Source organism: Bombina bombina, chromosome 1, assembly GCF_027579735.1.
Source record: "Bombina bombina isolate aBomBom1 chromosome 1, aBomBom1.pri, whole genome shotgun sequence".
In the NCBI taxonomy this organism is placed as follows: Eukaryota; Metazoa; Chordata; class Amphibia; order Anura; family Bombinatoridae; genus Bombina; species Bombina bombina.
This window is the reverse complement of record NC_069499.1, coordinates 1,023,906,725-1,023,919,883: the sequence shown is the minus strand read 5'-3', so window position 1 is coordinate 1,023,919,883 and position 13,159 is coordinate 1,023,906,725. Positions and strand designations below refer to the sequence as shown.

Sequence of the window (13,159 nt, the reverse complement as noted above, 5' to 3'; positions counted from 1 at the left end):
TGGTTTTTGCTGGTTCCTTTTCTCCCGATTTACGGGGTTCTCGTAGGGAGGCGCGTCTGTCTCTTTCGGTTTAAGGCGAACTCCTTGGTTCCCTCCAGCTGGGTAACTGGACAAGGTTTTTTTTTCCCCTTTATCTGTGGCTACACTATAGCGTGCTACTTAGTCGTCTGTGCAGTTTTCTGTTTCAAGATACTTTTTGTTCTCTCTCGGTCTCTGACTTGGTCACATTTGGCTGATGATACCCTTTTTTCTGGCATCTAGTGAGGCTTTTCGGAGTCTCCCAATTTAGTTTGATCTGTCTTTTGGAAGACAGGGTTCTGGTTCGTTATCCCTCTACCTTGCTTCTTCCTTTGAGGGGTTGTTGGTCAGGGTTCCCTTATGGGGGCATGTGTACGGGATCTGCCTTTGGGCGATAGTGCGCTTCGAGTCCTGTTGGCTCGGTGATGTTGCACGTGGTTTTTACCCAGGCTTGGGACTGTTGTTTGTGTCGTTGGGGCCCATTTCTTTTTCTTCTTGTTTTTTTGCCCCCTGCTTTTGAATAAAGCAAGACTTTATTTATGGGATGTGGTTCAGTCCTGGTGCCCTCAGATTGGGCCGCCTCTTACCTTCCCGTTCTTGGCATTCAGTGTCCTCTTTGGCTTGGGTATAATTTTCTTACAAGTAATGAATGCGGCTGTGGACTCTTTCCCATTAGGAAGAAAAACAAATTATGCTTACCTGATAATTTCATTTTCTTCCATGGGAAAGAGTCCACAGCCCACCGCCCGTTTTATGAGGCGTTTTTCGTGTATAGTCTTCTGGCACCCTTTCACCTTGATATTTCTTCCACTGATCCTTGTTCCTCGGCAGAATGACTGGGGGATAGGAGAAGTGGGAGGAGTATTTGAGCCTTTGGCTGGTGTGTCTTTGCCTCCTCCTGGTGGCCAGGTTCTTATTTCCCACAAGTAATGAATGCAGCTGTGGACTCTTTCCCAAGGAAGAAAATGAACGTAAGCATAATTTATGTTTTTAACAGAATCCTTAAAGGGATATGAAACCCAATAATATTATTTTGTTATTCAGACAGAGCATACAATTTTAAAAAAAGTGTCCAATTTACTTCTATTGTAAAATGTGTTTCATTCCCATGATATTCTATGTTGAACAGATACCTAGGTAGGCATCTGGAGCACTACAAGGCAGGAAATAGTGCTGCCATCTCTTGCAAATAATAATAATAAAAAATGGGCCGGCTCCTAAGCAAAAGATACCAAAAAAATGGTATAATAGAAGTAAATTAGAAAGTTGTTTAAAATCGCCTGCTCTATCTGAAACAGAAAATAAAAAATTTGGGTTTGATACCCCTTTATTCTAGTAAAGCGTATGCGCCATATTACAACATAGCAGTCTCTTGTCTTTCAAAAATACTGTATCCAGCAATTCTACATAGAGGTTGTATCTACGGAATTACTACGCTGGTTATCTTGTGCAAATGAACACAATTGTATGTAAGTGCACCAGATGGAGTACCAGCGCCGCACTGTAATTAATTAGGGGGCGTCCACCAATATTCAGTGATACCAGTATGTGAGACAAACACAAGGAACCTAGTATATCTAAATAAATATACACATGTACATACCTAAAAATATATGCGCTAAAATATATGTGGCTAAAATTGTGTGAATAAAAGATTATATAACACTACATGAAGTGTTAATATAAGGTGCTACAATGTAAGATGCAACAATAAAAGGTGCAACAGGTAGTGAATACGATGTAACTGTAACAATATCCAATCTAGGTAATATAGATTAGATAAAATGTGACAAAATCAATAACAAATAAAATATCAAAAATAAAAATAATAGCAATAAGGTAGTGTATAATTAATCACTACAACATTAGAAAGTGTAAAAATACAAAACACAAGTGTATGATCAGGGAATAACATAAAATATGTCCTTATATGAATGAAATGTGCAATGTAATGTTCCTTTAATCAGATGGTGATCCACAAACCAAAACCCATAGGATATACAGGCTTCAGAGTGCATTAGTGACCCAGCGAATCGGCTCTCCAATGGTAGGGATCCTAAGTCCCAAACGATACTAGAGATATATGAGAAAGGGGAAATGGAGGCATTTCATAGGGTGAGTATGTTAGGACAAGTGAAATGCAGCAAATGGCAACTCACGTGTTTGCATGCACCACCAGTGGTGCGTGAGAGGTGAGCTGAGGCACACCAGTCCCCCCAGCGAGACAAACCCTGTAAGCTTCCTGAAATTACCAGGGTTTGTCTTGCTGGGGAAAATACTTTTCCTGAGTAAACACTACAAAATTTAGTCAAACACAAACCTCCAATTTGAATCAATATTATATGGAAAGTGGGACATGAAACATTTTTAAATACATTTTGCAACATAAAATGGTTAAATATTCATAGAAAGAAAAGAAAAAGAAAGAAAAACGCAAACCCAAAACAACACGGTTGCAATATACTTTCATAATTTATTTTGTCCCCTATACCTGTGATCTAATTCTGAAAATTGCAGGTTTTACATTTCTGAGAATTGGAGGTACGTAGTGCAGGTTTACAAGCCTCACCCTAAAATATTTGTCTCAGATAAGGTAATAAAATAAAAAAACACAACAAAACAATGCAAGTTCTGCTTAAAAAAATTTTTTTAGTAAAATGACAGCGGCTAGCATGTCTAATAACTAAAGAAAATAACTCAATTTTGCCACTGAAAAACCTTCACAGCAACCATATTCTGAAAATGTTCACATTTGGCAAGTATATTAATTGGAAGACTCCTGAAAATTGTTAAAACTACCAGATGTTGAGAGTCCCTTTAAATGAGTGCAACGATCAACACAATGTTGCTTAATCTCTGTATTTTTTAATATGAGCCAGAATAATATTCCCTCCATTCCAAAAATATATATATATTTTTTATTAATTCAGGGGGTCAGCACGTTTTTTGTGTATAGCTTTTAACCCCTTAACAACTAGCAACGTATCTCACTGGTCTTTCAATGGGGGTGACTTTTTTAATAGCGCAGTCTTGCCGCTGCAGGAGGGAGGGTCTAATAGCACAGTCTTGCCACTCGCGGCAAGACCCACGCTGTTATACCAAGAAAATCCCTTAACGACCAGCGACATACAGGGTACATCGTGGTCGTTAAGGGGTTAAATATGCAACCCTCAAAGTAGGGAGAAATAACAGCAATTTTCAATGTAAAAATTCTGCTACTGCATTGGAATATACTTTATCTGCCGAGATAGCTCTTTACTTTGTACACATCAGGCTACCAAAATACCTTGGTTTGTAAATAAAAACTATAAAACTGCTGGGTGCAGGTTTATGAATAGACATTATAATCTGATGAGGGCACCTTTGGTATAGAAGGGGTTAAAAGGATGTGCTCTGCAGGCAGCGGTAACACTCACGCCCGTGTCTCGCACACAGGGCAGGAAATGTGCTGGTACGTGGGGTTCCCTTGGGGAGCTGTACCTTGGGGCTCCCTTGGACTGTCCTCATTATCAATTGCCATTCTGATCTGCTGAATAAACTCTGAACTGTAGACGCTGCGTTCCTGCCAGATGTGCAGCAACCTCTCCAATGGCTTCCTGCATCCATCATCTGCTTCACTACAAGAAGGAACAGAAATAGGGAGTGTGAGCAACAAACAAGGGAACAGGTGGAGAAAACACCAAAAATACACAAGTGCAATTCAAATGCAGTTTAATTAAAAGTTGCTAATGTGCAAAGAAATTTACTTAATAAAAATGCAAAATTGACCGATTTTCTCACTCCTCTGTGTCCAGTGCCACAGGATCAAACAGTTAAGTCAAATCTCTAAAGCATCGGCTTTACTCCACTGGCAAATACATAACTTTACAGGACGCAGCCTAACGCATTTCATTTGCCAATCGAGCAAACTTCTTTATAACTACTTAAAAAAAATTAAATGCTTACCTGATAAATAAATTTCTTTCATGGTGTTAAGAGTCAACAGCTATTATTCCTGGGAATTCAACTTCTGGCCACGTGGAGGGAGCTACCCAACATTCCACAAGCTTTCAATCTCTCTCACATCTCTGATATCCCAGTCTAACATAATAATAGAGAAGTAGGAAAGGACAAAGCTGGGTAATATGGTGCATACTAAACAGTCGCCAATTGTAAAAATAAGAGGTCGGGTCTCAAGAACTCTCACCGCCATGAAAGAAATTAATTTATCTGGTAAACTTTCTGCTATACTTAATAAGATCTTTAACCAAGAAGCTAAAGTAACAACTTTAGTCTGACTCATAAGTGGACACATTTTATTTTTATAATATAAAAATAGGATGAGAACAAGTTAAATACTCTTTAAAAATTTAAAATAGGACAAAAAAGTGAAACACTTAATTATATTACAACATATTTTTTAATTTATTTATTTATTTATAATCCAACAGTGAAAACAAAATTATAATCTCTTTTTTTCCCAAAGCACCACGCAGGGTGTTAAAAAAAAAAAAAAAAAAAAAAAAAAAAAAAAAGGAAAATATTATACAGAAACATATTTGACGCATTGTACAAATACACTGCCAAACAAACAGATCGTTATTTGACCACTATAAGATAAAGAAATCAACAACATATATAGCAGTTAAACATCTAACAAAAATAAAAAAAAGGGGGGGGGGGGGACCCTATAAATCCTCTCCCGACTCTCCACTTCTAGCCCATATCAGACCCTCACTAAATTCTTATTATTATCTGCTCCTCCTCTCATATCTAATCTTAGCTAAATAATTTCTCCCCAAACTTTAATTCCGCCTCCTAATCCCTTCCAACTTTTAATTATAAGGTTCTCTCGCATTAGAGATCTATTGATACAGAAACCAGTCCCATAGGACTAGATCCATAAAAGTGTCAGAACTTAAAAAAAGGGAAAAGTATTTGTTTTTGAGATGAAAGAGTATGTTTTAATTATGGGAAGCCATTTGGTAAAATAGTTTTTTTTAATTTTTTTATATTTAGGACAAAAAAAAATAATTAAACTACAATTTCCTGATTGGAAATTTAAAAAATAAAAAAATCAGACACTGTGCTAGTGAAAAAAACTGCATAAGACAGACAATCACTTTCAAAATAAGCAGAATATTTAAACAATTTATAAGTTAAAAAGATGAGAAACTCTTAAAAGCAATAAGGTCCTAAGGAAAAAAAAATCTCTGAAAAAGGACAGTCTACTCCAGAAATTATATTGCTTAAAAGATAGACAAGCCCTTTATTAACCATCCCCCAGTTCTGCATAACCAACATGGTTATATTAATATATGTTTTACCTCTGTAATTACCTTGGGGTCAATTTATCAAAGGCTTCGCCTGCCTTGGCCCCCCAAGAGAACCTGCAGTCTGTACATCATACCGCTGCTTCACTAACCTCTTCTCCTCCTCTTAGGTGGAGAATTTCAATATCCCAGGTCTCGTCCGACCAGGGAGATTGACAGCTCCTGCCCACGGGTGATTGGCTGTGCTTGGGCAGGGGGCGGCGTTGCACAAGAGTGCAAAATAGCGTTCTTGTGCAATGCTGAATTCAGCCAGCGGAATTCAATCCGCCAGAGGTGAGCTGCGGCGGACAGGGGCGCATATGTATGCCCCTGTCCGCCGTTGCATGATAAATCAAGCCACTTGTATCTAAGCCTCTGCAGACTGCATTTTAGCCAGTCAGTGAGCACAATGTTATCGGACACACACAAACTAGCACTGTCTAGTTGTAAAAAACTCAAAATGCACTAAGAGGCAGCCTTAATGGCTTAGAAATTAGCAAATGAGCCTAACTAGGTTTAGCTTTCAAAAAAGAATTCCATGAGAAAAAAGCAAAAAATTCAGCCTTATCTGAATTATGAAAATTTAATTTTGACTAAAATGTCCCTTTAACAATTAGACTTACTTTGACCAGATCTAGAACAGAGATTTCAATGTCAAATACCTTATATGAAATTTACAGATTATTTTGTAAAATTATATTAAATCACACTAGAAAATATAAAACATTCCATACTGATGATAAAAGTACTTCTTACAGGCTTCCTTGCCCCAAGAAATGTTTCAGCTATCTTGTTGAAAAAACAGAATTTATGTTTACCTGATAAATTACTTTCTCCAACGGTGTGTCCGGTCCACGGCGTCATCCTTACTTGTGGGATATTCTCTTCCCCAACAGGAAATGGTATTCTCTTCCCCAACAGGAAATGGCAAAGAGCCCAGCAAAGCTGGTCACATGATCCCTCCTAGGCTCCGCCTACCCCAGTCATTCGACCGACGTTAAGGAGGAATATTTGCATAGGAGAAACCATATGGTACCGTGGTGACTGTAGTTAAAGAAAATAAATTATCAGACCTGATTAAAAAAACCAGGGCGGGCCGTGGACCGGACACACCGTTGGAGAAAGTAATTTATCAGGTAAACATAAATTCTGTTTTCTCCAACATAGGTGTGTCCGGTCCACGGCGTCATCCTTACTTGTGGGAACCAATACCAAAGCTTTAGGACACGGATGAAGGGAGGGAGCAAATCAGGTCACCTAAATGGAAGGCACCACGGCTTGCAAAACCTTTCTCCCAAAAATAGCCTCAGAAGAAGCAAAAGTATCAAACTTGTAAAATTTGGTAAAAGTGTGCAGTGAAGACCAAGTCGCTGCCCTACATATCTGATCAACAGAAGCCTCGTTCTTGAAGGCCCATGTGGAAGCCACAGCCCTAGTGGAATGAGCTGTGATTCTTTCGGGAGGCTGCCGTCCGGCAGTCTCGTAAGCCAATCTGATGATGCTTTTAATCCAAAAAGAGAGAGAGGTAGAAGTTGCTTTTTGACCTCTCCTTTTACCAGAATAAACAACAAACAAGGAAGATGTTTGTCTAAAATCCTTTGTAGCATCTAAATAGAATTTTAGAGCGCGAACAACATCCAAATTGTGCAACAAACGTTCCTTCTTTGAAACTGGTTTCGGACACAGAGAAGGTACGATAATCTCCTGGTTAATGTTTTTGTTAGAAACAACTTTTGGAAGAAAACCAGGTTTAGTACGTAAAACCACCTTATCTGCATGGAACACCAGATAAGGAGGAGAACACTGCAGAGCAGATAATTCTGAAACTCTTCTAGCAGAAGAAATTGCAACTAAAAACAAAACTTTCCAAGATAATAACTTAATATCAACGGAATGCAAGGGTTCAAACGGAACCCCCTGAAGAACTGAAAGAACTAAATTGAGACTCCAAGGAGGAGTCAAAGGTTTGTAAACAGGCTTAATTCTAACCAGAGCCTGAACAAAGGCTTGAACATCTGGCACAGCGGCCAGCTTTTTGTGAAGTAACACAGACAAGGCAGAAATCTGTCCCTTCAGGGAACTTGCAGATAATCCTTTTTCCAATCCTTCTTGAAGGAAGGATAGAATCCTAGGAATCTTAACCTTGTCCCAAGGGAATCCTTTAGATTCACACCAACAGATATATTTTTTGCAAATTTTGTGGTAAATCTTTCTAGTTACAGGCTTTCTGGCCTGAACAAGAGTATCGATAACAGAATCTGAGAATCCTCGCTTCGATAAGATCAAGCGTTCAATCTCCAAGCAGTCAGCTGGAGTGAAACCAGATTCGGATGTTCGAACGGACCCTGAACAAGAAGGTCTCGTCTCAAAGGTAGCTTCCAAGGAGGAGCCGATGACATATTCACCAGATCTGCGTACCAAGTCCTGCGTGGCCACGCAGGAGCTATCAAGATCACCGACGCCCTCTCCTGATTGATCCTGGCTACCAGCCTGGGGATGAGAGGAAACGGCGGGAACACATAAGCTAGTTTGAAGGTCCAAGGTGCTACTAGTGCATCCACTAGAGCCACCTTGGGATCCCTGGATCTGGACCCGTAGCAAGGAACTTTGAAGTTCTGACGAGAGGCCATCAGATCCATGTCTGGAATGCCCCACAGCTGAGTGACTTGGGCAAAGATTTCCGGATGGAGTTCCCACTCCCCCGGATGCAATGTCTGACGACTCAGAAAATCCGCTTCCCAATTTTCCACTCCTGGGATGTGGATAGCAGACAGGTGGCAGGAGTGAGACTCCGCCCATAGAATGATTTTGGTCACTTCTTCCATCGCCAGGGAACTCCTTGTTCCCCCCTGATGGTTGATGTACGCAACAGTTGTCATGTTGTCTGATTGAAACCGTATGAACTTGGCCCTCGCAAGCTGAGGCCAAGCCTTGAGAGCATTGAATATCGCTCTCAGTTCCAGAATATTTATCGGTAGAAGAGATTCTTCCCGAGACCAAAGACCCTGAGCTTTCAGGGATCCCCAGACCGCGCCCCAGCCCATCAGACTGGCGTCGGTCGTGACAATGACCCACTCTGGTCTGCGGAATGTCATCCCTCGTGACAGGTTGTCCAGGGACAGCCACCAACGGAGTGAGTCTCTGGTCCTCTGATTTACTTGTATCTTCGGAGACAAGTCTGTATAGTCCCCATTCCACTGACTGAGCATGCACAGTTGTAATGGTCTTAGATGAATGCGTGCAAAAGGAACTATGTCCATTGCCGCTACCATCAACCCGATCACTTCCATGCACTGAGCTATGGAAGGAAGAGGAACGGAATGGAGTATCCGACAAGAGTCTAGAAGTTTTGTTTTTCTGGCCTCTGTCAGAAAAATCCTCATTTCTAAGGAGTCTATTATTGTTCCCAAGAAGGGAACCCTTGTTGACGGAGATAGAGAACTCTTTTCCACGTTCACTTTCCATCCGTGAGATCTGAGAAAGGCCAGGACAATGTCCGTGTGAGCCTTTGCTTGAGGAAGGGACGACGCTTGAATCAGAATGTCGTCCAAGTAAGGTACTACAGCAATGCCCCTTGGTCTTAGCACAGCTAGAAGGGACCCTAGTACCTTTGTGAAAATCCTTGGAGCAGTGGCTAATCCGAAAGGAAGCGCCACAAACTGGTAATGTTTGTCCAGGAATGCAAACCTCAGGAACCGATGATGTTCCTTGTGGATAGGAATATGTAGATACGCATCCTTTAAATCCACCGTGGTCATGAATTGACCTTCCTGGATGGAAGGAAGAATAGTTCGAATGGTTTCCATCTTGAACGATGGAACCTTGAGAAACTTGTTTAAGATCTTGAGATCTAAGATTGGTCTGAACGTTCCCTCTTTTTTGGGAACTATAAACAGATTGGAGTAGAACCCCATCCCTTGTTCTCTTAATGGAACGGGATGAATCACTCCCATTTTTAACAGGTCTTCTACACAATGTAAGAATGCCTGTCTTTTTATGTGGTCTGAAGACAACTGAGACCTGTGGAACCTCCCCCTTGGGGGAAGTCCCTTGAATTCCAGAAGATAACCTTGGGAGACTATTTCTAGCGCCCAAGGATCCAGAACATCTCTTGCCCAAGCCTGAGCGAAGAGAGAGAGTCTGCCCCCCACCAGATCCGGTCCCGGATCGGGGGCCAACATTTCATGCTGTCTTGGTAGCAGTGGCAGGTTTCTTGGCCTGCTTTCCCTTGTTCCAGCCTTGCATTGGTCTCCAAGCTGGCTTGGCTTGAGAAGTATTACCCTCTTGCTTAGAGGACGTAGCACTTTGGGCTGGTCCGTTTCTACGAAAGGGACGAAAATTAGGTTTATTTTTTGCCTTGAAAGGCCGATCCTGAGGAAGGGCGTGGCCCTTACCCCCAGTGATATCCGAGATAATCTCTTTCAAGTCAGGGCCAAACAGCGTTTTCCCCTTGAAAGGAATGTTAAGTAGCTTGTTCTTGGAAGACGCATCAGCCGACCAAGATTTCAACCAAAACGCTCTGCGCGCCACAATAGCAAACCCAGAATTCTTAGCCGCTAACCTAGCCAATTGCAAAGTGGCGTCTAGGGTGAAAGAATTAGCCAATTTGAGAGCATTGATTCTGTCCATAATCTCCTCATAAGGAGGAGAATCACTGTCGACCGCCTTTATCAGCTCATCGAACCAGAAACATGCGGCTGTAGCGACAGGGACAATGCATGAAATTGGTTGTAGAAGGTAACCCTGCTGAACAAACATCTTTTTAAGCAAACCTTCTAATTTTTTATCCATAGGATCTTTGAAAGCACAACTATCCTCTATGGGTATAGTGGTGCGTTTGTTTAAAGTGGAAACCGCTCCCTCGACCTTGGGGACTGTCTGCCATAAGTCCTTTCTGGGGTCGACCATAGGAAACAATTTTTTAAATATGGGGGGAGGGACGAAAGGAATACCGGGCCTTTCCCATTCTTTATTAACAATGTCCGCCACCCGCTTGGGTATAGGAAAAGCTTCTGGGAGCCCCGGCACCTCTAGGAACTTGTCCATTTTACATAGTTTCTCTGGGATGACCAACTTGTCACAATCATCCAGAGTGGATAATACCTCCTTAAGCAGAATGCGGAGATGTTCCAACTTAAATTTAAATGCAATCACATCAGGTTCAGCTTGTTGAGAAATGTTCCCTGAATCAGTAATTTCTCCCTCAGACAAAACCTCCCTGGCCCCATCAGACTGAGTTAGGGGCCCTTCAGAAATATTAATATCAGCGTCGTCATGCTATTCAGTATCTAAAACAGAGCAGTCGCGCTTACGCTGATAAGTGTTCATTTTGGCTAAAATGTTTTTGACAGAATTATCCATTACAGCCGTTAATTGTTGCATAGTAAGGAGTATTGGCGCGCTAGATGTACTAGGGGCCTCCTGAGTGGGCAAGATTCGTGTAGACGAAGGAGGGAATGATGCAGTACCATGCTTACTCCCCTCACTTGAGGAATCATCTTGGGCATCATTGTCATTGTCACATAAATCACATTTATTTAAATGAATAGGAATTCTGGCTTCCCCACATTCAGAACACAGTCTATCTGGTAGTTCAGACATGTTAAACAGGCATAAACTTGATAACAAGTACAAAAAACGTTTTAAAATAAAACCGTTACTGTCACTTTAAATTTTAAACTGAACACACTTTATTACTGCAAATGCGAAAAAACATGAAGGAATTGTTCAAAATTTACCAAATTTTCACCACAGTGTCTTAAAGCCTTAAAAGTATTGCACACCAAATTTGGAAGCTTTAAGCCTTAAAATAACGGAACCGGAGCCGTTTTGAACTTTAACCCCTTTACAGTCCCTGGTATCTGCTTTGCTGAGACCCAACCAAGCCCCAAGGGGAATACGATACCAAATGACGCCTTCAGAAAGTCTTTTCTAAGTATCAGAGCTCCTCTCACATGCGACTGCATGCCATGCCTCTCAAAAACAAGTGCGCAACACCGGCGCGAAAATGAGGCTCTGCCTATGCTTTGGGAAAGCCCCTAAAGAATAAGGTGTCTAAAACAGTGCCTGCCGATATTATTATATCAAAATACCCAGATAAAATGATTCCTCAAGGCTAAATGTGTTAATAATCAATCGATTTAGCCCAAAAAAAAGTCTACAGTCTTAATAAGCCCTTTTTGAAGCCCTTATTTACAATCGTAATAAACATGGCTTACCGGATCCCAGAGGGAAAATGACAGCTTCCAGCATTACATCGTCTTGTTAGAATGTGTCATACCTCAAGCAGCAAGAGACTGCTCATTGTTCCCCCAACTGAAGTTAATTGCTCTCAACAGTCCTGTGTGGAACAGCCATGGATTTTAGTGACGGTTGCTAAAATCATTTTCCTCATACAAACAGAAATCTTCATCTCTTTTCTGTTTCTGAGTAAATAGTACATACCAGCACTATTTCAAAATAACAAACTCTTGATTGAATAATAAAAACTACAGTTAAACACTAAAAAACTCTAAGCCATCTCCGTGGAGATGTTGCCTGTACAACGGCAAAGAGAATGACTGGGGTAGGCGGAGCCTAGGAGGGATCATGTGACCAGCTTTGCTGGGCTCTTTGCCATTTCCTGTTGGGGAAGAGAATACCATTTCCTGTTGGGGAAGAGAATATCCCACAAGTAAGGATGACGCCGTGGACCGGACACACCTATGTTGGAGAAATTTAGATTATGAATCAAGAGTTTAATCTCTGGGCCATTCATTTGATAAACATGAAATTAAAGAAAAAGAAGGATACCGACTCAGTGGTAAAGACCAAAAAATAAAAACGGAACATTGTTCTGCATGATCAAGCTGAAGCAATCAGAATTTCTAATTGGCAAAACTGCTTGATGAGAACAATGACTCTGAGTGGTACAACAGATGAAGAAATAAAAGGAAAGCTAGATGAAACACCAAATAGCTGTAGAAACCTTTAGAAACTGAGATTAAATATCCCTGGTTCTGGCAATGCATCTGGGCTAGAGAGGATAAAACAAAAGACCATAAAGGTCTTAAATAGTCATGGATACACAAACTGGTACAGAACTCTCTGAAGAAGAAACCCTTCTTTCAGATGAAGCAATAGTAAACTAACGCTATCCGTCTCACAAAATTCATTAGTGACCCATTATTGATAAGGAAACTAGAGGACTCTCTCTGCCACAGCAGTGACTTTAACTTGAAAAACAGACAGAGAAAAGTATCTTATTTGTAAAAAAAAAAAAAGTGAGAAAAAAAGGATTGCACAAAGTAAGAAGATAAACGGTAACCACGTCTCCTGAGGTTAGCATCCTTCAAATCTATTGTGAAGATAAATGAACCATGATGAACTAGGGGATAATGGACCAAACAGAATCAATTTTGAAAGCAGGAACTCTGATAAACCTGTTAAAGATTCAAGATCCAAAAAAGGCCATAAAGTTTTTTGGGAACGGAGAACAAATTGGAATAAAAACTGGAATTAGAACTAACACCTTATAGGTTCCAGGTTAAGGGCTAGGAGAAAAAAGGACACCTGTCTGTACAGGATCTTTCTGGAAAAAAAAAGCCAAAATAACCTTCATCGAAGGAAATGTTGGCCTGAAGGCCATACTGTGACCATAGGCAATTATGGTTAGAATCCAGAGATTCTGGACATACTGTGACTAGGCCCTTTGAGAAAAGAATGGTCCACTGTCTATCAGAATAGAATCTGAATTGGTGGTTCAAGTTATTTGTAAGAGGAGACTTGTTCGATTATTTCTTAGATTATTTGGCCTTATTCCAAAGAATACTAGACTTCCAAGAAAAATCTAGAGTTTGTGAAAAGGAGGA

General features: G+C 40.7%; 1 protein-coding gene across 2 annotated transcripts in view; it reads right to left on the bottom strand.

Moving 5' to 3' along the window:
• Window positions 1-13,159, bottom strand: part of RPRD1B (regulation of nuclear pre-mRNA domain containing 1B) — a 461,056-nt gene that overhangs the window by 322,323 nt on the left and 125,574 nt on the right. For both annotated transcript variants that reach the window (XM_053718581.1, XM_053718505.1), the window contains exon 3: window positions 3,499-3,635. In XM_053718581.1, coding sequence (XP_053574556.1) covers window positions 3,499-3,635 — 137 coding nt within the window. The remainder of the gene's footprint in view (window positions 1-3,498; window positions 3,636-13,159) is intronic.